At 43.0% G+C, this 22,935-nt stretch overlaps 1 protein-coding gene across 5 annotated transcripts in view; it reads left to right on the plus strand.

Moving 5' to 3' along the window:
- Positions 1 to 22,935, plus strand: part of C2CD3 (C2 domain containing 3 centriole elongation regulator) — a 125,446-nt gene that overhangs the window by 88,254 nt on the left and 14,257 nt on the right. For 4 of the 5 annotated variants that reach the window (XM_059070793.2, XM_059070790.2, XM_067038532.1 and 1 more), the window contains 7 exons: positions 2,104 to 2,168; positions 3,023 to 3,228; positions 4,620 to 4,753; positions 9,441 to 9,602; positions 13,549 to 13,769; positions 15,707 to 16,631; positions 21,122 to 21,233. In XM_059070793.2, coding sequence (XP_058926776.1) covers positions 2,104 to 2,168; positions 3,023 to 3,228; positions 4,620 to 4,753; positions 9,441 to 9,602; positions 13,549 to 13,769; positions 15,707 to 16,631; positions 21,122 to 21,233 — 1,825 coding nt within the window. Of the gene's footprint in view, positions 1 to 2,103; positions 2,169 to 3,022; positions 3,229 to 4,619; positions 4,754 to 9,440; positions 9,603 to 13,548; positions 13,770 to 15,706; positions 16,655 to 21,121; positions 21,234 to 22,935 lie in introns of all 5 variants that reach the window. The other variant, XM_067038534.1, reaches the window with a different exon arrangement.

Raw genomic sequence — 22,935 nt, forward strand, 5'->3', positions numbered from 1 at the left:
TCTGGTGCAGTGGAAAGAGCCAGGGCTTGGAACTAGAGAGACTTGGCCTCATAGCCCATCTCTGTCTTTACTAGCTGTGTGAACAAGTTACATAACACCTCTGAGCCTCAGATTCCTCATCTGTAAAGTGGAGGTAATTTTTACAGGGTTATTAGGAGGTCCAAATTACATGATATTTAGGGAAATTACCTCCTGGTATGTGGTAGGTACATAACAAATGACAGATCTCCTTTGGAAGCTCAAAAAAAGGGGGAGATGGAGTCCTGTCAACCATGTGGCAGTGCAGCTCGGAGGTCAGGGGCTGGTACAGAGACCCACTGCTGTGGTACCAGGGTCTCCTCCCTTTTCTTCTGTTACCTGTTGCTTTATCATTAAACGTGGGATTCTATTACTAATTATTGTTACTATTATCTTTACACTGCATTACCTTTTGCAAAGTTTAATTCTTGTCCACCAACACCAGCCACGCCACATGGTATCTGATCTGCTGTTTTCTCACAGTGTTTATGTACCTAATCGAGTCTCAGCAGTTGCTCACTTGTTCAGTGTTGTGAAATCTGAGTGGTTGACTTGAGTCAGGAGCTATAACTGCAGTGACAACTCAGTACTGTCTATGGTGAGCTACTGGAAATTATAGATATTCTGGCCATAGTGGCCAGTACTGAAATATCAAATCTGCCTCAAAAGATAGGCGACCAGAGGGCTGAGCTTCTAAGTGAGGGTGATTTGTTCATTCAGAACCTAACTTTACTAACTTGTTAAAGCAACATTAACAGTCACCTCATTTCATCCCCTTACTCTACAGTTGAGGAGACTGTGGCCCAAGGAGGTTACATAGTCTGTTGGTAACAGAGGCAAGATTAGAAGAAAAATGAATGATGGTGCTGTTTGCAATTTCTTTATCACAAAATTGTTTCATTTGATCCTCCTAGAAACCTTGTAGGTAGATAATAATATCCCATTTAACAGGTAGGAAAATCAGGGCTCCAAGAGACTGAGTGCTCAGGGTCACTCAGGTGATACTAGGAGAGCTAGAATTCAGAGGTGGATATTTTGACCCCCGGCTAGAATGCAAATATCTGACACAGTATTTGTTCCAAGTTAGCACAGTGCCTCTCACTGGTCTTGAAGTCGGCTCTCTTCAGTTAGAAATTAAGTCTCTTAGTTTTCTCTGGTTCTCCATCTTGCTCACCTGGAGCAAGGGTACCTGCTTTGTAGTTTAAAACTATATAATTCACTTCATATAAAATATATTAGAGGTGCTCAGTGAATTCCACATTGACTTCTTTAACCTGGTAAGAAAGTTGGGTACTTTCTTATTTTGGTGCCTTGCCTCTGCACAGTGTGGCTCTGGAGTCAGGCAAACTAGGGTTCAAATCACAGCTCTGCCACTTACTGACTCTTATGTGACCTTGAAAAACTGATTTCACATCTCTGAGCCCAGCTTCATCATCTGTAAAACAAGGATAATAATGTCCATGTCATAGGTTTTTGTGCAGATTACATGTATAAGAAACACTTGGGGGCTTCCCTGGTGGTGCAGTGGTTGAGAGTCCGCCTGCCGACACAGGGGACACGGGTTCATGCCCCCGTCCGGGAAGATCCCACATGCCGCGGAGCGGCTGGGCCCGTGAGCCATGGCTGGTGAGCCTGCGCGTCCAGAGCCTGTGCTCCGCAACGGGAGAGGCCACAACAGTGAGAGGCCCGTGTACTGCAAAAAAAAAAAAAAAGAAAGAAAGAAACACTTGGCACTATGGCTGGTCAATAAACACTCTTTTTCCTCTCTTCTCACCATCTCCACACACCACCACAAGGCATAAGAAGAATCCTCACCTGCTCCAGTAAAACGGGGTAGGGGGAAGAATACTACATCACGGTTGCTTGTTTTTAGGTCTTGACAAGTTCCTAGTTACTTCACCTCTTTGAGCTTCCATTCCCTCCTTTTAACTGTGAAGATAAAAATATATCCTAGAAGATGATCATAAGCATGAAATGAAAATGTTAGAAAAGTGTTTTGCAACTATAAGATGTTCTTCAAGTCTAAGTTTCATACTAGAGGAGTTTCCTACGCAGTTAGTTTACGGTGGTTGTTTTTCTTAATAGGCTATCAAAAGAGCTTCTTTTGGACCCACAACGAACTCTGGTCTTCAAAGTTTGGCATAAAGGAGGTATGAACTCTATCTTACTTGGTTGTAAAAATAAGTTCGCATCATGTTGACAATTTACCAATCCTTTTCTTTTTTTAACCAAGTAAAACCATGGCACTGATGGTTCTGGGAACACATATGTATGTTAGAGGTAATCCCACAGATTACCCGCTCTCTGTCATTAAGAGCGGCCTGAGGGAATTCCCTCGCGGTCCAGTGGTTAGGACTCGTAGCTTTCATTGCTGTGGCCCAGGTTCAATTCCTGGTCAGGGAACTAAGATCCCACAAGCCGTGCAATGTGGCCAAAAAAAAAAAACAAAAAATGAGCGGCCATAGCCCAAGCTCATTTTGCACCCTGTACTGGTTTTCTAGGGGGTTATTTGTCCCTTTTTTTTGAGAATTATGTCTCTTTTGTTCTTAATTAAATATAATACATACGTATATTATAGAAAATTTGGAAAATACAGACAAGTAAAAATAAGAAAATACAAATCCCTCATAATTCCAAGGTTGATGGTCTTTCAAATGATTTCTTTCAAGAGCCACTGCCCTAAGGAAAATCAGTGAGACGTGATAGCATAGGGAAAAGAACAAGTGTTTCTTATGTTTAAGGGGTGTCTTCTAGTTGCCTATATCAAGAGGACAGAACTCAATCAACCCTGCCAGCTTTTCCCTACCTTACAAAAAGGGAACTTACAGTAGTTAGAAAGCAGGTTGTGGTTGCCAGTCTCTCATTCTCATTATCTGTCTTTTCTGTTGATTGTGGAATCACTGAAAGTTCCCATCCTCTAAATCAGTTTCTCTGTGTGCCACCTCGAATCTCAGTGGCAGGACATGCCCAGGCACATTGCCCAACTCTTCTCTTTCCCCCACAGATGAGGAGAGGGTGATTGGCTTTGCCTCAGTGGACCTCTCCCCGCTTCTCTCTGGCTTCCAGTTTGTCTGTGGCTGGTACAACATCACAGACTTCAGTGGAGAGTGCCAAGGGCAGATAAAAGTTGCCATTTCCCCTTTGGAGAGTTTGATGCACTTCAGAGAAGAAAGGCAAGCAAGACGTGGGATGGAGACCTCAGGATCACTGGTATGTATCCTGATTCACATCCTTAACCAATAAGGGTTCTACTGAGCAAAACCTATAAGATAATTTACATGTGTTTGGTACTTTCCAGCATACAGAATACATTTGTGTCTCATAATGACCTCATGACCTTTTTGGGGTGAAAATATTCTGGAATTACGTGGTGGTGATGGATGCACAATTCTGAATATACTGAAAACCACTGAATTGAACACTTTCAAAGGGTGAATTTTATAATACATGAATTAAATCTCAATTTTTAAATAAAGTAAGATTAGTTGCAGTGTGGAATCTGAAACCACATTGGATGAACTTTTTTTAAAAAAAACTCTTACATTAAAATCACTGATCTATTTAAAAAAAAATTAGAAGAGAATGGAAAGAGGAGAATTGATGATAGTAAGTACAGACAACTCTTTCAGGGAATTTAACTGTAAAGGAAAGGAGACTTTTCCAGGCTGTCCCAGATAGGAGAGCTCTATCAAGGCAAAGACTGTTTTACTCATCTGTCTGTCACACATGCCTGGCCCAGGGTTTGGTAAAGTGGGCATCAGTAAATATCAAATGAATGAATGAGTGAATAAATGCATGTGTGAGAAAATGACAGAAGAGTTTAAATAGTCCCCATATAGGGCGGTCTTTTCTTTACATCAACCCTGGTAAAAATGAGACAAGAAATATCACAGCCAGATTATCCTCACATGTAAGGAAAATGTAAGATGTCCAGCCAGGAGTTCACAAACTAGTGGAGGAAACAAAAGCATAAATACAAATAAAGCAGCTTTTAAAAAGCAGTCTGAGGGCTTCCCTCGTGGCGCAGCAGTTGGGAACCTGCCTGCCAATGCAGGGGACACAGGTTCGATCCCTGGTCCAGGAAGATCCCACATGCCGTGGGGCAGCTAAGCCTGTGCACCACAACTACTGAGCATGAGCTGTAGAGCCCATGAGCCACAACTACTGAGCCCACGAGCCACAGCTACTGAGGCCTGTGTGCCTAGAGCCCACGCTCTGCAACAAGAGAGGCCACAACAATGAGAGGCCCGCACACTGAAACAAAGAGTAACCCCTGCTCGCCTCAACTAGAGATAACCCACGCACAGCAATGAAAACCCAATGCAGGCAAAAATTAATTAATTAATTAATTTAATGTTTTTTAAAAATTAAAAAAAGCAGTCTGATAATATAGTCTGTAAAATGGGGATAATAATAGTACCTACCTCATAAGATTGTGATGTTTAAATGAGAAAATGCATGTACCTTGCTTAGTACAGTGTTCAATACATAGAAAATAAAAAATTATACACATACAATAAATTTTACAAATTCATTTATACTGCTTTTTTCCAAAAGGATTTGTGGCAACAAGTGTGCCATTTTTCTCTTTGCTTCTACAGATCCCAATATACAGTACCTTTTCCTTCCCTGCCTCTGATACGTATGGTGCATTCCCTGGCTGCATTGCAGGACAGACTCCAGAACAACTTGTTCACACCTCATCAAAGGAGGTTGATTTCTCCTCTCCTGGGAGGTGAGTGATTTCTTGATGATAGAAGGAAATGGGGTCAAGAGTGGAAGTGTGCAAATTAGCTTGTCATTTCTCTCTTTCCTTTATTAGAGGAAGAAATGAGAGACAGGGAGAAACAACTGACCTTCTTTCATAACCCCTGGGAACCCCAAGATCCTATGAAAATGGTTTTTATAAGATAGAAACTAGGGACTTCCCTGGTGGTCCAGTGGTTAAGAATCTGCCTTCCAATGCAGGGGATACAGGCTCGATCCGTGGTCAGGGAACTAAGATCCCACGTGCTGCAGAGCAACTGAGCCTGTGCACTGCAACTACAGAGCCCACATGCCACAACTAGAGAGATTGCGTGCCGCAATGAAGGATCCTGCATGCTGCAAATAAGACCCATCGCAGCCAAAAATAAATAAATAAATAAATACCTTTTGTTTTGTAAAAAAGGGAAGTTTTACTGCTATCAAAACGGTAGCTTCAGTGCAAGGGACTCTTTTCTCTTTTCCTCATCCCTAAAATCAGTCATCAGCTGTGTGAAAAACATATCATGACCTTTCCCCTCCCAAACCTACATGCCAGGTTATTTTGTGAAAAGCAGTTGGTCCACCCTTTTCACCTAGCCAACTGTGGTATGCATATGGATATCAGGGCTAGAGCATATTCCATCCTGTCAAAGGGTAGAATCTAAGACTAAGATTGCTTCTTTCCACCCCATTCCCCTCAGGCCCTAGTGTCATTTGGCATCCCCCTGCCTCCATCAGTCTTTTTCTTGTCTCTCTCTCCACCTCAGGGAGAAGGCAAGGGATCTTATACGAGCCACTCCTACAGCAGCAGTTACTGAGTAGACCCTTTATTCCAAGAAAGATACTCTAATACTGCTTAGCCACTCAAAGACCCATTTCAGTGCTATGTAGCTTTCCTACCACATGAAGATAGCCTCTGCCCTCTGCATAAAGGGAGCCAATGTGTATGTGAAATCCTAGATCCCAATATCTATTTTATAGGTGTTACGTTGACCATAGCCAATCAGTGAGACAATCAAAGGAATCTCAGAATAATTATGCTGAGAGAGAGAAGCTAGACAAAGGGTACATTGTATATGATTCCATTTATATAAAATTCTAGAAAATGTGTACTAATCTATAGTGACAGAAAGAAAATCAGTGGTTGCCTAGGGATAAGGCAGGATGAATGGAGCGGGAAAGAGGGAGGAATTACAAAGGATAGGAGGAAACTTTTAGGGATGATGGATATGTTCATTATCTTAATGTGTGTGGTAAAGGTTTCCTTAGAGGTACATATATGTCATAATACATATTGTACACTTTAAATATGTGAAGTTTACTATATACTGGTTATACTTTAATAAAGCAGTGGTTCTCAAACATTTCCACTTCAGAACCCCATTATACTCTTAAAAATTATTGATGACCTAAAAGAGGTTTGTTTCTGTAGATTATAGCTATCAGTTTTTACCATATTAGAAACTTATATGGGGACACTTTTTAATTTCTTACAATTTTTTTAATTTTTATTTTTATTGCAGTATAGTTGATTTACAATATCATGTTAGTTTCAGATGTACAGCACAGTAATTCAGTGATTTTATATATATATGTATATATATATATATATATATATACACATACATATATAGATTCCTTTCCAGATTCTTTTCCCTCCTTATAGGTTATTACAAAATATTGAGTATAGTTCCCTGTGCTCTACAGTAGGTCCTTGTTGGTTATCTTTTTTTTTTTTTTAATTTTAAAATTTTTTCAGCTGTGCTGTGCAGCATGCAAGATCTTAGTCTCCCAACCAGGGATCAAACCTGTGCCCCCTGCATTGGAAGCACAGAGCCCTAACTGCTGGACCACCAGGGAATTCCCAGTTATCTGTTTTATATATAGTAGTGTGTACATGTTAATCCCAACCTTCTAACTTATCCCTCCCTGCAACCCCCCCCCAAACTGAGAAACTTTTAAAACATAATATACAAAGTCAGTTGTGTTTCTGTACATCAGCAATGAATAATCCAAAATGAAATTGAAAATATGATTCCATTTACAGTAGCATCAAAAAGAATAAAATACTTAAGAATAAATTTAACCAAAAAAGTACAGAACTTGTTCTTTGAAAACTATAAACCATTGTTGAAATAAATTAAAGAAGTTATAAATAAATGGAAAGATATCCCATGTTCATGGATTGGAAGACTTAATATTGTTAAGATCAGTTCCCCAAATTGATCTGTAGATTCAACATATTCCCTATAACACAGTCCCTGCTGGATTCCTTATGGAAATGGGCAAGCTAGTCCTAAAATTCATATGGAAATTTAAGGGACACAGAATAGGCAAAACAATCTTGAAAAGGAAGAAAAGCATTCCCAATTTCAAAACTTACTACAAAGCTACAGTAAACAATACAGTACTGGTATAAGGATAGAAATAAAGATCAATAGAATAGAATTGAGAGTCCAGAAATAAACCCATGTGCCAAGGATGCCAAGATGTCAAAGGTGCCAAGATGGTTTAATAAGAAGAATAGTCTTTTTTCAAGAAATGTGTTGGAACAACTGGATATCCACAAGCAGAAGACTGAAGTGGGACCCCCTTCCTCAGACCATATACAAAACTAACTCCAAAAAAAAAAAAAACTAACTCCAAATGGGTCATATATCTAAATATAAGAGCTAAAACTATAAAAACTCTTAGAAGAAAACATAGTAAATTTTTATAACCTTCGATTAGGCAACGATTCCTTAGATATGACACCAGAAGTAGAAGCAACAAAGGAAAAAATAAATTGGATTCATCAAAATTTTAAACTTTCCTTCTACAAATGATACCAAGAAAGTGAAAAGACAACCCACAGAATGTGAGAAAATATCTGCAAATCATAAATCTGATAAGAGACTTGTATCCAGAATATATAAAGAGTTCTTACAACTTAATAATATAAAGCAAATAACTCAATTAAAAATAAGCAAATGATCTGAAGAGATATATCTCTAAAGAAGATATACAAATGGCCAGTAAGCACATGAAAGGTGTTTGATGTCATTAGCCATCAGGGAAATATAAATGAAAACTATAATGACATACCACTTCACATCCACTAGGACAGCTATAATCAAAAAGACAAATATCACAGGTGTTGGGGAGGATATGGAGAAATTGGAATCCTCATACATGGCTTGTGGGAATGTAGAATAGTGCAGCTGTTTTGGAAAACAGTCTGGCAGTTCCTTAAAAGGTTAAACATAGAGTAACCATATGATCTGGTACTTTCACTCCTATGTATATACCCAAGAGAAATGAAAACATGTCCACACAAAAACTTGTACATGATTGTTTGTAGCAGCATTATTCCTAATAACCAAAAAATAGAAACAACCTAAATGTCTATCAACTGATAAGTAGATAAACAAAATGTGATATATCTATACAATGGAAAATTATTCAGCCATGAAAAGGAATGAAGTACTGATATATGCTACCACGTAGATTAAGCTTGAAAACATTATGCTAAGTGGAAGAATTTAGCTAGTCACAAAACATCACATGTGTATGATTCCATTAATACAAAATATCTGGATTAGGCAAATCTATAGAGACAGGAAGTGGATTAGCAGTTGCGTTGGGCTGGGAGGTTTGGGTGGAGGGTCAGGGGAGAGGAGGAAGTATGGAGTAATGGCTGTTAGGTATAGGATTTCTTTTTAGAGTGATGAAAATATTCTAAAATTGATTGTGCTGATGGTTGCACAGCTCTGAATATATTAAAATCCATTGAATTGTACACTTTAAATGGGTGTACAATTATACATTATATCTAATGTACAATTAGATATAATTGAATTGAATTATATCTTCATTGAATTATACCTTCATTGAATTATATCTCAATGAAGCTGTTATTTAAAAAGAAGAAGGGACTTTCCTGGTGGTCCAGTGGTTAAGAATCTGCCTTCCAATGCAGGTTTGATCCCTGGTTGGAGAACTAAGATCCCACATGCCATGGGACAGTTGAGCCCACACACCACGACTAGAGAGCCCATGTGCCACAACTACAGAGCCCATGCACTCTGGAGCCCACACGCGCCACAGCTAGAGAGAAGCCTGTGCGCTGCAATGAAGAGCTCATGTGCCACAACGAAAGATCCTGCGTGCCACAACTAAGACCCAACTAAGCCAAAAATTAATTAATTAATTTTTAAATTAATAAATAATAAATAATAAATTAATTAAAAAACAAAAAGAAGATTATTGCTGGGATCAAGTTCTTGAATACCATGCTAAGGAACTTGAAATTTGTTCTAAAGATTAAAAAAAGAGAAGCCAAAGCTAGAAAGGAATGATAGTAATTAAATAGGTTAGTATATGTTGAATGCTTAGAACAGTGCTTGGCACATAATAAGGACTCCATAAATGTTGTTATTTTATTTCAGTTCTGTGTTTTTAAAAAATCACTGAGGCTATAATGTAGAGAATTTCTAAAGGGGGAATGAATAAGACTGAAGACAGAATTATTCAGGAGATAATTATAATCCAAGCAGTTGAGTCGATGAAGCCAGAACTGTGGTAGTGGGGGTGGATTTGCAGTACCATGTCAGGAGGGTGATTTGTTTGTTGTCACAAATTTATTGTTTGTTTTCTCATTGGTTGGGAATTTATTTGCCCTCATTTATTCCTGATAGAAGCAGTACCAGAAGAAGCAAGGCATCACGCCATGAAGAGCACGTGCAGAACATCCGCCGATTCCATGAATCCCTGCAGCAGGGAGAGGCAATCTTGCCAAGTGATGACAAACTGACCACATCACCCCTGTCCTCCCATACTTCCATTCTGACTTCTCTCAGGTGAGGCTCTCTGCTGAGTAAAGACACAGGGAACCATAGTGGAGCGCAAGGTGAATGGGCAAAGGCAACCTGCAGTACTGCTTTCTATCAGCTACCACCGCTCCGGGATGTTTAGCAAGGGCTTTCATGTATGTTAGCTTCAAAGTGGACCTGGAGCCTCACAGGATTCCTCACAGATGAATCTATCTCAGCTTGGGGCCTTCCAGTCCTTCAGGGGGCTATATTTCTGGTCCACCTATAAATATAGAAACTTTAGATTGGTCATCAAACTTAATAATAACCACCCTCACATCTACTCTACAATTTACGAAGCCTGATCCTGACTACTGTCTCACTGTCTTTATCCTCACAACCACTGGATTCTTCCAGACCAGCATCTGTCCTGTTAATGCTTCCCTATCTCTTTCTTAGTTTAGTCAGCATCTGAGCCAGAAAAGCACTGTGAGAATTGAAAGGACCATTAGAGATCATTTGGATCAGCCCCTGGATTACCTAGTAAGAAGTGTGGTGCAGTGGAAAGGACTTTGCTCCAGAGTCAGATAGACTTGATTTCCAATCCTGGCTCTGCCATTCCCAGCAGAGGAGACAGCCATGTTGCCATTATAATTATAACCATGTATGATAAGAGTTCCAGGTTTCCTGGCCAAAGGTACATGGAGGAATGAGTAACATTCTAGGTTGGTCATGGAAAGATATAAAGAAGTCACATTTGAACTGGTCTTTAAAGGGACAAGTCAACAAATATGAAGGGCATTCTGTGCAGAAAAAAAATGCTAAGGTCCAGGAGCATGAAACAATAAGCCCAGTTTGGGGAGATACCAGCAGTGCAGTTAGGGTGAGGCTGAGCATAAGATGTAAGGAGCAGGACAAGTTGTGTGGGAGTCAGTTCTTGAAGGGCCTTGAATGTCAGGCCAAGAGTTTGCACTTTTACAACAGTGATTCTCAAATGGAAAGTGATGGGCTCAGGAGGAAGAGAATGTCTAAAGTTTGAGGAAACAAATATTAAAAAGGATTTTAAGGCTTCCCTGGTGGCGCAGTGGTTGAGAGTCCGCCTGCTGATGCAGGGGACGCGGGCTTGTGCCCCGGTCCGGGAGGATCCCACATGCCGCGGAGCGGCTGGGCCCGTGAGCCATGGCCGCTGAGCCTGCGTGTCTGGAGCCTGTGCTCCGCAACGGGAGAGGCCACAACAGTGAGAGGCCCGCGTACCACAAAAAAAAAAAAAGGATTTTATTTTTTGAAAAAACTAATCTATTATTTGATTTCATAAAACAAGCTCAGAATGAAAGATTGGCAAAATCTTTTTTGGTGGAACATGGGTTAGAAAGGACTGAGCAGTCATGCTATGGATGGGAAATTGCTCAGACTTATAAGGAAGTAATATGTTCAGATTCTCATTCTAGGAAGATGCTGGAGATTGGAGGCTAAGTAAAACCATCAACAGTGTGGCTGCATTTTATTGGACCATTCACATGACATACTTTAGCACCCACTGAGGAAGGAGAGAAAGAAACTCTCCTTCACCCTAGAGCAGTTTCTCTCAACCTCAGCACTGTTGACATTTGGGCCAGATATTTTGCCTGTGGGGGCCTGTCCTGTGCATCGTAGGATATTTAGCAGCATCCCTGGTCTCTATCCACTAAATATTAGTAGCACCCCTCTCCCAGCTGTGACAACCAAAAATGTCTCCATACATTCCCAAATATCCCCTTGGAGCTAAAACCATCAGGCTAAAAACCATTGCCCTGGAGGAGTGGTTCTCAAAATTTAGTGTGTATCAGAATCCCATGAAGAGCTTATTAAAAGTTATTGCTGGGACCCACCCATACAGTTCTTGATTTAGTAGGTCTAGGACACGGCCTGAGAATTTGCATTTCTAACAATTTCTCAGGTGATGCTGATACTGCCAGTCCTAGAGCCAGGTTTCGAGAATTACTGCCGTAGACAAATTCTCTACAAAACAGAGATGAAACAAGATAATGTCAATTTTGCATTGCTTCCTTGGGTTCATGGAGCCCTAAAGCAGTGTTTCATTTGAGTCACAGCAATCCTGTGAGGCCTGCAGGGCAAGTATTACCAAACTTTTTCCACAAATGAGGAATTTGCAGCTAGGTTCTATACCCAGAACCTCTGACAAGCCCAGTTGGGTTTGCATATTTTCTAAAGCTTCACCAAGTTGACATTTGTCTCCATGTTCCTGCTACAGGTATTTATCTATGTGGCATACACCCAGATATAGACACCTAAGTAAATCCACTATGATTTGATAGAGTTGTGGCTTCTAGTGATAGAATAAGGATCAGCTTTGTCCTCTCATTTAATTTATGTTTGACTCTAAGATATGCAGACAGTTCTTAACAAAAGGGTAGAAAGACTTTCTGTTTACTTCACAGTTATTTAGTGTCTGTGTTGTGCAAGTCGTGCCAGGCACACTGAGTATACTAGAGAAATAGAGAAGTTTGAGATGTTATCTTCTATTACCAGATGCGCATGGCCTAGTTAGGGAAACTAACACATAATGAGAAAACTAAGGGAAAATCTAAGGCAGAAGGTGAGATGCCAAGAGTGAAGGAATTTAAGGGAGAGGTGGCCTAATGACTTGGGGCAGTGGACTTTGAAAAGGAGAAATATGAGCTGCACCTTAAAAAGTGAATAGGACAGGGATGGATCAGGGAGCAGCTTGAACTTGGGTTCTAGCCTGCAGGGGTGTGAGGCAGAAATGAACCCAGTTGGGACAGAGCCCATCTACTATAATGGAAAAAGCATAAGTCTTGGAGTTCCAATTTCTGAGTAGCTGCATGCTACTACTTACCCTAGACAAATCACTTAAATTCTCTGACCCTCACATTCCTTATTTGTAAAACAGTAATTACTGATCTCATCTGGTTGGATGAGAATTAAACAACGTAATGTGTTTGAAAGCATAAAACATAAAATCCTATGCAGGTGAAGGTGGTAATAGTTGGTGTGATTTCTCTTCGGAGTAGTAAGAATGAATGTGCCCCCATTAAAGGTTTTTGAACAGAAGATTTTTTTAAAGCTCATTTATTCATGTCCATTTATCCATTCAGCATTCATTTATTTTGTGCCAAACACTGTGCTGGGTGCAATAGATATAAAGGATTCAGCACATCACATCACATCAGGGGAAATTGATGTGAAACAAACAAATGACATGGTTGAAGAGTACAGAAAGACTAGAGCACAGAGGAGCGGCCCTTAAACCAACTTAGAGAGTCAGGGAAGGCTTGCTGGAAGAGGTCACTTGCTTAAAGGATCAGGAATGGTTAAAAGGTAGCAGAGGTTAGTGCTAGCCCAGAGTAAGGGGAAGTGAGGATTGGAATGATGATAAGAATGGTTTCCGGTTTCCCTGGTGGCGCAGTGGTTGAGCATCTGCCTGCCAATGCAGGGGACACGGGTTCAAGCCCTGGTCTGGGAAGATCCCACATGCCGCGGAGCAACTAGGCCCGTGAGCCACAACTACTGAGCCTGCGTGTCTGGAGCCTGTGCTCCGCAACAAGAGAGGCCGCGATAGTGAGAGGCCCTCGCACCGCGATGAAGAATGGCCCCCACTTGCCACAACTAGAGAAAGCCCTTGCACAGAAACGAAGACCCAACACAGCCATAAATAAATAAATTAATAAACTCCTACCCCCAACATCAAAAAAAAAAGAATGGTTCCCTATAAGGAGGTAGAATACTTACTTGCTGGACATCAGAAGAGGAATCCCATTAGCCAGACAGAGGGGTAAATGTTGTCCCCGACAGTGGGATTGTAGTCAGAGAGGTGAAGGATGAATTGGTGGATTGGAGAGAGAGGGGCCCTGCTGTTAATAGACCAAGTGAGAAATGCTAAGTTCCTAGCTCAAGCAATGGAAGGTCAGGGGAACATAAAAGATGCTCATAATCCCAGTGAATGACCCTTTTTTCTTCTCCCCTTCTTTTGCAGGAGGAATCTGAGTGAGCTAGATCAGATCCAGCGGTACTTCAGCCAGAAGCTCACCAAGCCTTTACTTCCCCTCAGTCCTCAGACCTATACTGCCATCTCGCAGTGCCAAGAGAGTCAGAGGGACCATCTTCGGCCAGGAGCCAGCAGCCTAGACCCCGAAAGCCATTGCATCCTGGAGAAATCCAATAACCTGGTGTTGCAAGTCAGCTCCTTAATCACGGGTATGGCTCAGGGCTGCTCTTGTTGAGGAGTTATGGTCATGGGTGCTTATTCAAAAAGCATTTGAATGTGTGCCTTCAGACAAGTCTTTATGGCAAATAGAGACCAACAGCTTTCACCATCTTTCTTATTTACTGTCTTCCTTTTGAAAGGAGAGACGTAATAGCGTGGCACTGGGACATGTGCAATGGAAAGAACATGGGACTGAGAGGCAGGGGACCTGAGTCGAGTCCTTGGGTTTGTGGCACAGACTTAACTGTTTGACTCTGAGCATACCCTTTCCCTTCTTGAGCTTCAGTTTCCCCAACCGGAAAAAGAGGGGAATGGATTAGATGAGTTCTTCAGTGGCAGTTCGTGAACTCATGCTGCTCTATTTTCAGAAAAACTCAGCTACAAACATATTTCAGATTTTAATTCTCAGAGGCCAGAAGACTGCATTTTTAGCAAGCACCCCAGATGATTCTAGGTGTTGGTGGTCCATAGTCTACCCTTTGAAAAGCCCCCTTAAGTGGTGGTTCTCACTTTGACTGTATTGATATCATTGAGGGAGGTTTGTTTTTTTTCTTGGCCATACCGCGATCTTAGCTCCCTGACCAGGGATTGAACCCGGGCCCTCAGCAGTGAAAGCACGGAGTCCTAACCACTGGACTGCCAGGGAGTTCCCGGGATCCTTTTTCGCAAGCAGAATGTGTAGATTCTACACAGGGATGAATAAGTTCAGTTTTTTCTCTTTAAAGGGAAATAAAGCCACTATGGTTGATATTAGGCACAAACCTTCCTACCGTCTTCTACCAGATACCTAACCTATTGGTAGCCAGGACCACAGAAGTGTACTCTGTGTTTGGCTTCCACTTACTGTTTATTGAGCACCAACTGTGCCAGGCATTATTGTGTCACTAGTTCTGGCAGGATACAGTGGTGGACAAGGCAGACATTGTCTGTGCTTTCATCAAGCATGCATTCTATAGTCAACCAAAGAAGCTGCCCCCCAGAAAGAAAGCATAAGAGCAAAACAGAGGGAGGCTTGTTTGGGGTGGAGGTGAGAGTGGATAAGGAGAATCCCTTTAAAGGTCATATTAAAAGAGGAGAGTGAGGAGAATCAAAGGCTTGAAGCCGAAGGGCCTTGAAGGCAAGCTTAGGAGTTTAATCTTTATCCTGGAAGAAAAAGGGGAGTTCTAAGCAAGGGGATGACAGAAGGAGAACTGATTTTCACAAGGAGAGGATGAATTTTGAAAGGAGTTACTGAATGCCTATACATGTGCTACACAATGTATGCCCATTTATCTCATATATTTTTCACCATAATGCTGTGAAAAAGGTGGTGTCTTATCACATTTTAAAGATAAACAGACTCAGGATAGTTTGCTTGTAACCACAAAATTGACAAGTGACAGTAGAGATTTGAACCCAAGACTGACTGGCTCCAAAGCCTGTGCTCTTTCCAGCACACCATGCCGCCTCCATTTTCTTCACAAATCTCCACAGCCTTATCATTTGGGTGATGGGTATTTCTTTGCTTTTATTTTCCAAATAAAATAGTTCTAATAACTGTCATCAAATAGGTAAATAAGTGGATTCTCATTTTGGTTTGTAATATAGGTAATTACTGAAGTAAATGGAAGCATGAACATTCCCACCAGGACTCCCAGCTCCCAAGAATTCCTGAGCATGAGCAGATAGTCTCTGAAAGTATTTCCACAGACGTAACCACAGCTATAAATGGATTAGATTTTGGTCCTCTGATATTAGAATAAAATGCTAGAAATTGTACCGCCTTGAATATAGTTTCACTGACTCTTGGGGGCAAATTAACTATTATCTTTAAGGTTTGTTCAAAGGTCTGATTGCAAGACTACATCTGAAACTAGAAGCTAATGTGGGAAAGTTGAGTGGTCTGTGGCCCTACCTTGTAGTAAGAGTGATATCTGTTACTGTTTAGATCTGCAGGCTATCACCCGGAACTCTCAAGGATCTCTGCGTTCTCACCAAGCGAGGAGTAGAAGCAGAGAAGTCACCACCCTCCCAGATGCTCAGGACACAGTAGCCACGCAAGAACGAAGCACAACTCCAGACCTGCCATTGGCAAGAGCTCCAGATGAGGGTAGAAACTCCCCACCTCCCTCTACTCTTGAAGAGACTTCAAGTGGAAGAGGAATGCTTTATGAGGCCATGGGGCGCACGGTACCCATCACAAGAATGCAGAGCGGTGAGGACACCAAGGCAGGCCCGGCCTACAGTGCTGAGGACTATGAAGAAGACATCATTGAGCCCAGGACCCTCAATGAGATCACCACCGTGACAGACAAAACTAGCCCTTGGTCCAGTTTCATGTCAGATGCAAGTGAGATCATCAGCCCTCAGGCTGGTGAGGGGCAGAGGGAAGGCCCCTCGTGTCCTTCAGAGCCTTTTTTCCCCAGAGAGGAGCTCAAGGTCCAAAGTAGCTTTCTCTCCAGCCCGGAAAGGACTGATAACCCCCACTTGCATAGGCAGGGCTCTCCTAGCCAAAGTATTGTTCCTTGTGAGGGTGTGGCCTGTAAGGCCAGAGTTGAAGAGCCTCTCTCAGCAGGCCCTCAGCTCAGCTACCATGTGACACTCCCAGGAGCCCAACAGAGCAAAACCTGTGTTGGGTGGCACTCACCAAAGGCAGACCAGGACCAAGAGCCTAAGCCAGAGGCCCAGGCTGAGAAGGAAGTGGTCTCCGATGAGCTAAGTGACTCTGCTGATAGCTCTGAGAAGCTCCCTCTACATCCAGCCTCCCAGAGCAGAGGGGAAAACCATAAGCAGCCACCTGTCAACTGCCCTGACATCAGGCAGAAGCAGGAGACATCTGGGTCAGAGGTGTCCACGAAGCAGAGCATCCTCCTGTATCCTTTGGTGTTTTCCCCAGGTAGACCCTTAAGCCATCTCTAGGCATTTTGGGTGCTGGTGCTTAGGCCAGCCGCATGAGTGTGAGCAGTGTCCCCCCCTCATAGAATGCACTCAGGGGCGTGGGGAGCCCCTTCCTGCTGAAGACTCACCTGTACTGATCAGGTGCTACAATTCTACCATTATCATCAGGCCTCTGAAGCATAATGCTTTGAACTGGGCTTAGATGTTGGTAGTACATTCAATAGCCTATCCTAGCCTGATTTATCTGATTAATCTCTGTGTATTTTACACCTGAAGGCAAAGTTCTGCATCTGAGGAATGAGACCATTAATCTCAGTTGAAATTTCAGGGGAGGGTATAGAGAAAGAAGAGTCCTACCACGATTGAGCATTTACCATGTGCCAGGCACTTTACCTACATTTTGCATTCGGTCACACAAGTCTTTAAAGTTGGTATCATTTCTGTTTTGCATGTAATGAAATGGAGACTCAGAGTTTTAGTGACTTGCCTAATTAATTTTTTTTTAAGGCAAGTGATGGGCCAAGGGGAGGGGAAAGTGGGCACTGTTGAAATGGTCTTACCCAAGCCCCCCCAGGATGGCACTGTTGATGGGGAGAGGGGCATCTGACATTCCCCCTCTTCCTCTGAAATGCAGATGGGCATGTTATGGGGAAAAGAAACCACTTGGGACCATCAGTAGCCCTCACATCTGTAGCCTAAGCAGCTGATCACATCAGCTCACCTGATATCCCAGCAATAAGCAGGGGTTATTGCAGGGCTGGTGGGTGAAGCAGGCTGCCTTTGTAGTGCTTTGCAGTTCTTTCTCCACTAGAAATCAGGGGGCCTGACTTCGACCATTGGGACCCAGCTCTTACTACTTGTGTAACATCAAGCATATAGTTTAACCTTTCTGAGCCTCGATTTCTTCACCTATAAGATGGAGGTAATAATCCCTTACCCACCGGACTGTACACTCCCAGGTAGGTCAAGGACCTTGTCTTTCTCCATGTCCCCAGACATGACACACAGAAAGGATCCGTAAATATAGATTGAAATGAGCTATCAGTTTCACAAGATTCTTGAGAAAATCAAATGAGTGGGAACATTTGTACAAACCACATAGATGTGATTCTTGATGCAAGGCAGAGAGAAACCTGAGGGTAGGGGGTATGGGCTCAGGAGAGGCTTACAGCGTGAAATGGCTAGAGGCTGAGCACTGAAAGCAGAGTGCCTCGGTGTTCTTTCTTGGCCTCATTCTTCCTGGCTTCTGATGTTTCTGCCTCTACAGTCGATTTAGTTGTGCTCAGAATTTATGGTCAGTGGAGGAGCAGTCACATGTGCCAGGTCCTAAGGGCACTGCTTTAATTCAGGTCTTCCCGACTGCTCATTCTTTCAAAAAGTGAGTGTTGCCAGGCCCAGTGCTGTGTAATGAGGACAGAGATTAGAATCAGACCTTACCTTGAGAAGTTCCCATTATGAGGTAGGAGACAGGTAATGACAGTAACAGTAAATAGGCAGTGATAAATAGCCTTTATTGTTCTAAGGCATGGACAAAATGCTAGGGAACAAGAGGAGGAAGCTGCCATAACTCTTGTTTGGAGGTACCCCAGAAAGAGAGACAGTAGAGCTGGACCTCAAAGATGAATAGCCATTCTGTAGACAGGGACAAGAACATTCTAGTCACAGCGAACTGTGTGTGCAGAGGCGTAGCCACTTGAAGGAGCCTGGCCTGTGGGCAGAAGTCACTGTGGTTAGAGCCCCCAGATAAGAGGGATGGTGAGGGGTGAAGCTGGGCTGGATCTTAACGGGCCTTTTATATCTGGCTAAGGTACTTGGACTCTATCTTGTTAGCAGATTAAACTTCAGTTTCCTTATCTTTAAATAAGTAATAACAATAGTTTTCTTGTGGGGTTGTTGTGAAAATTAAATTAACAATGTAAACTACCTAGCATAGTGCCTGGTATGTAAATAGTGTTCAGTAAATGTTAAGCAAGCATATGATTGGTCAGATTTACATATTAGAAAATTCTCCCAGTGCCTTGTAGAGGGTGGATTAGGTCAGGGGAGACCAGAAGCAAGGAGACCAGGTAGGAAACTTGCAGTAATAATGAAAGATGAAGAAAGTCTGTCCTAAAGCATAGACTGCTTTATGATGAGGAAAAGGAGGAGGGATCTGAGAGGATTAGATAGGGGCCGGGGATGAGAAAGAGGAAAATAGAAAGTATGACCTAGAGATTTCTGTCACAGGTTAGGTCATTTACTAGGTAGGAAATAGCACATAAAGACAGACAGTTGGGAGGGAAGAGGCAGATTTCTGTTTTGCACATGTGCCTGTGAGACGTCCAGGAGGAAATGCAGGCCTGGGGTTCAGGATGAGATCAGCTATAAAGGTAGATATCTCTGGAAACAGACAAGAACAGCAAGGAGACAGGGAAAGGGAGAGCCACACAAGACAGAGCCCTGAGGATCACCAGTACGCGAGGGCAGGGGGAGCCGACGCGCCCACAGCGGAGGTGGAGGAGAGCCGGTGAGAGAGATGGGAGCAGCAGGGTTTCGGGGAGTGGTGGTCAGCACCCTGATGCTTAAGACAAGTCCAGCACAATGTGGACTGACATGTATTCGCTGGCTTTAGCATTAGGAGGACAGTGCAGAGGTGGGGATGGAAAGCAAATTTCAGTAGGTGTGACGGAACTGGTGGTGACTTTTCCCCCTCAACTGGGGAGACAGGAAGGGCTGACATTTACTGAGTACATGCTATGTGTCAGGCACCATTCTAAGCACTTTGTATATATAATGTCATTTAATTCTCAAAACAAAAGGTACAATTATTATATCCATCTTACAGGTGAAGGAGCAGGCACAAAATGTGAAGGTACCATCTAATAAGTGACAGAGGTTACTGTTGGAGCAGGATCCTTAGAAAGACAGGTGGTGCTGGGCTGAGCAGGGGAGTTTGGTCTTTCAGCACACCTTGGGTACCTCACAGCCAAGCTGACTGTCAGGCTGAGAGTCCTCAGCAGTCAGAGCGGCAGCAGCAAATAGGCCCTACCTCACCGGGGCCTCTGAAGAAGGCTGAGGTCAAAGGGCTCTTTCCCTTCAGGATCTCCAACTCCGTCCCCACCTCTCTGTAGAAAAATCAGGGACTTGAGCCAAAGCAGGAAATGATGCATTTCATTCATTCAGTAGATATTTATTGAACATTTATTGTGTCTCAGGTACTATGCTAGGTGACAGGAATATAGTATGAAAAAGAGCTCATCTTTGCCCTCCTTGAGTTCGAAGTCTAGCATGGAAGAACAGTAATAGACCAATTTGCATCAGAACCATACTTAGCTTATTGAACAGAAACAAATAGACCATCAAAATAGTCCCCTCCTTCCCCTCCCAAACTGAATCATTGCTTTGACTGAACAAATTTGTGGAACACTGTGTTCTCAACACAGTACTGGGTACCTCCAGAGGATATGGAGAAGTGCAAGATACAGCGCCCGACTTCTAGGGCTCACGTCCAGGTGGTGGATCAGCTGTGCCTGCTTATACAGAGCCCTCGTTTCTGGATGTGAGCACAGAACACCCAGGAGGACAGGCCCTCCTTCAATGCTAGGCAGCACCTTCCAGCCTAAGATGCTGCCCTGGAGCCACCTTCCCACCCCTACCCTGTCTGTCAGGTTTTGGCCAGCAGGCCCTCGGCAAGTATCATCCAGTGCTTGCTACCTGCCAGCCTCATGGGGCTCTTGGGAAGTAGTGAGGTGACGGAAGGAAATACACCGCCTCTGCCTTTGAGATTCTTAGGGAGTATTGAGGGAAACAAATTGAAAATCATATCAGACTAAATAAGCATTAGCCGGGCTTCCCTGTTGGCACAGTGGTTAAGAATCCGCCTGCCAATGCAGGGGACGTGGGTTCGAGCCCTCGTCCAGGAAGATCCCACGTGCTGTGGAGCAACTAAGCCGGTGCGCCACAACTACTGAGCCTGCGCTCTACAGCCCGTGAGCCACAACTACTGAGCCTGCCTGCCACAACTACTGAAGCCCGCATGCCTAGAGCCCATGCTCTGCAATAAGAGAAGCCACTGCAATGAGAAGCCCGCTCACCGCAATGAAGAGTAGCCCCCGCTCGCCACAACTAGAGAAAGCCCATGCGCAGCAACGAAAACCCAATGCAGCCAAAAATAATTAAAAAAAAAAAAAAAAAAAAGAATAAGCATTAGCCTGTGTTTCAGACTGGGCTCTAGACTAGGAAAGGAGGGATCACTGTGGCTGAGATTTAGAGGAGGCTTCCGGGAGGAGGTGGGATCTGAAGTGACCCATGAAGTATAGACCAATTTGTTAGGAGTTGCAGGGCCTTCCAGGCAGAGGGAACCACTTGAGTAAAGGATTCATGGGCAGGAATAAGTTGGAGGGAAACAAAGGGGTGGTAGAGGTCAGAGGAGATGCTGGTCTGGGGAAGATTTCTAGGTATTTGTGTCCCTTAACTACCTTTATAGCCCAGAGCCCATTGTGGTGCCCAACTTCTTTTTACCTTCCCAGCAATTGGAGGCCTCCCTGCGGATGCTCTCTCTCTCTACAGCTTTGCCACCACCAGCCACAGCAGATCAGGTAAGAGGACACCTGGCCAACCTCCTGTTTCCTATAGAGTCATCATCTCTTTCATGAAAGCATACAGAATGCAGAGTGGCCCCAGCCATGCTCCTGGAAAGGCAGCAGAGGTGGTCACTCTCCAAGCTTGTGCTGAGCTTATCCTATGGGCCCAGCAGTGGGAGGAGCTTGGGGAAAGTGAGGAAGAGCAAATGTGTTAAGAGCAAGGGCATCATCAGCTGAGATGACAGGTAGAAGAAATAGCACAGAAGTGTAAAAACAGGACCCAGCTAAGAAATGCATACTGAGTGCTGTGGGAGCTCCAACTAAGCAAAGATGGGTTTGAATGGAGGAAGCTTCAAACAGGAGATGCCACCTCTGGAGAGCGTGGCAGATGAGTACGGTCTGGATGAAGAGAGTAACAGAGTGTTAGACCTATTTGTTGTTTACAGAATACCTCATAACTATTCGTCATGCAGCTGAGTTAGGTGGTTGGAACCTTGGCGCAAATCCTAGCTGTGCTCTCTTCTGCCTTGACACAGCACCGGACCTTTCTCACAGGTGGCACGGAAATAATATCTGCTTCTCTAATCATTCAGCATATATTTACTGAGTACCTGTGCTGTATCAGGCATTGTGCTAGGTGCTGAGCATGTAGTAGTAAATATGGCAAATTCCCTGTCTTAACGGAGTACAAACAGTAAACAAAAAATATTTTAAAATTGTGATGAGTCCTAGATGCTCTGAAAAAGAACAGGCTTACCCTGAGGAGGCAGTGTTTAAGCTGAGAATGATGATCATGGTAGTGCTTGCCAGGTACCCAGCACTGTTTGAAGCACTTTAGGTTAACTCCTTTAATTCAGCAACCTGATGAAGTACATACTTTTATCCCTATTTTTTTAATAAATTTATTATTTAAAAAAAATTTTTTTTAATTTATTTTTTTTGGGGTGTGTTGGGTCTTCGTTTCTATGCGAGGGCTTTCTCTAGTTGCAGCGAGCAGGGGCTACTCTTCATCGCGGTGTGCGGGCCTCTCACTGTCACGGCCTCTCATTGCGGAGCACAGGCTCCAGATGCACAGGCTCAGTAGTTGTGGCTCACGGGCCTAGTTGCTCCTCAGCATGTGGGATCTTCCCAGACCAGACCTCGAACCCGTGTCCCCTGCATTGGCAGGCAGATTCTCAACCAATGCGCCACCAGGGAAGCCCTATCCCTATTTTAAGATGAGAAAACTGAGGCACAAAGCGATTAAGTAACTTGCCTCACACAGGTAGTTAAGTGGTAGAACCAGAATTGGAACCCAAGCAGTCCGGTTTCAAAATCTGTGTTTCTAACTACTGCGCTGTACTGAGGAGGAGACACAAAGCCCCTGCCTCATGGAGCTTTTATTTTATTTTATTTTTAATACCCCTTTTTATTATTTGGGCACACAGTTTACAACAGTAAACGAAATCTTGGAGTAAATTTCTATTGGTTGTACAGTTGCAATGGTTAGGCTCATCTCATCTCACCAAGAGTACAATGAAGACTTTTTTTCTTTTTATTTAATTTTTATCTTATATTGAAGTATTGTTGATTTAAAATGTTAGTTTCAGGTGTACAGCAAACTGATTCAATAATACATATACACATATCCATATTTTTTCAGATTCTTTTCCCATATAGGTTATTATAGAATATTGAGTAGAGTTCCCTGTGCTATACAGTAGATCCTTATTGATTA

The sequence above is a fragment of the Kogia breviceps genome, chromosome 7 (assembly GCF_026419965.1).
Source record: "Kogia breviceps isolate mKogBre1 chromosome 7, mKogBre1 haplotype 1, whole genome shotgun sequence".
Taxonomy (NCBI): domain Eukaryota; kingdom Metazoa; phylum Chordata; class Mammalia; order Artiodactyla; family Physeteridae; genus Kogia; species Kogia breviceps.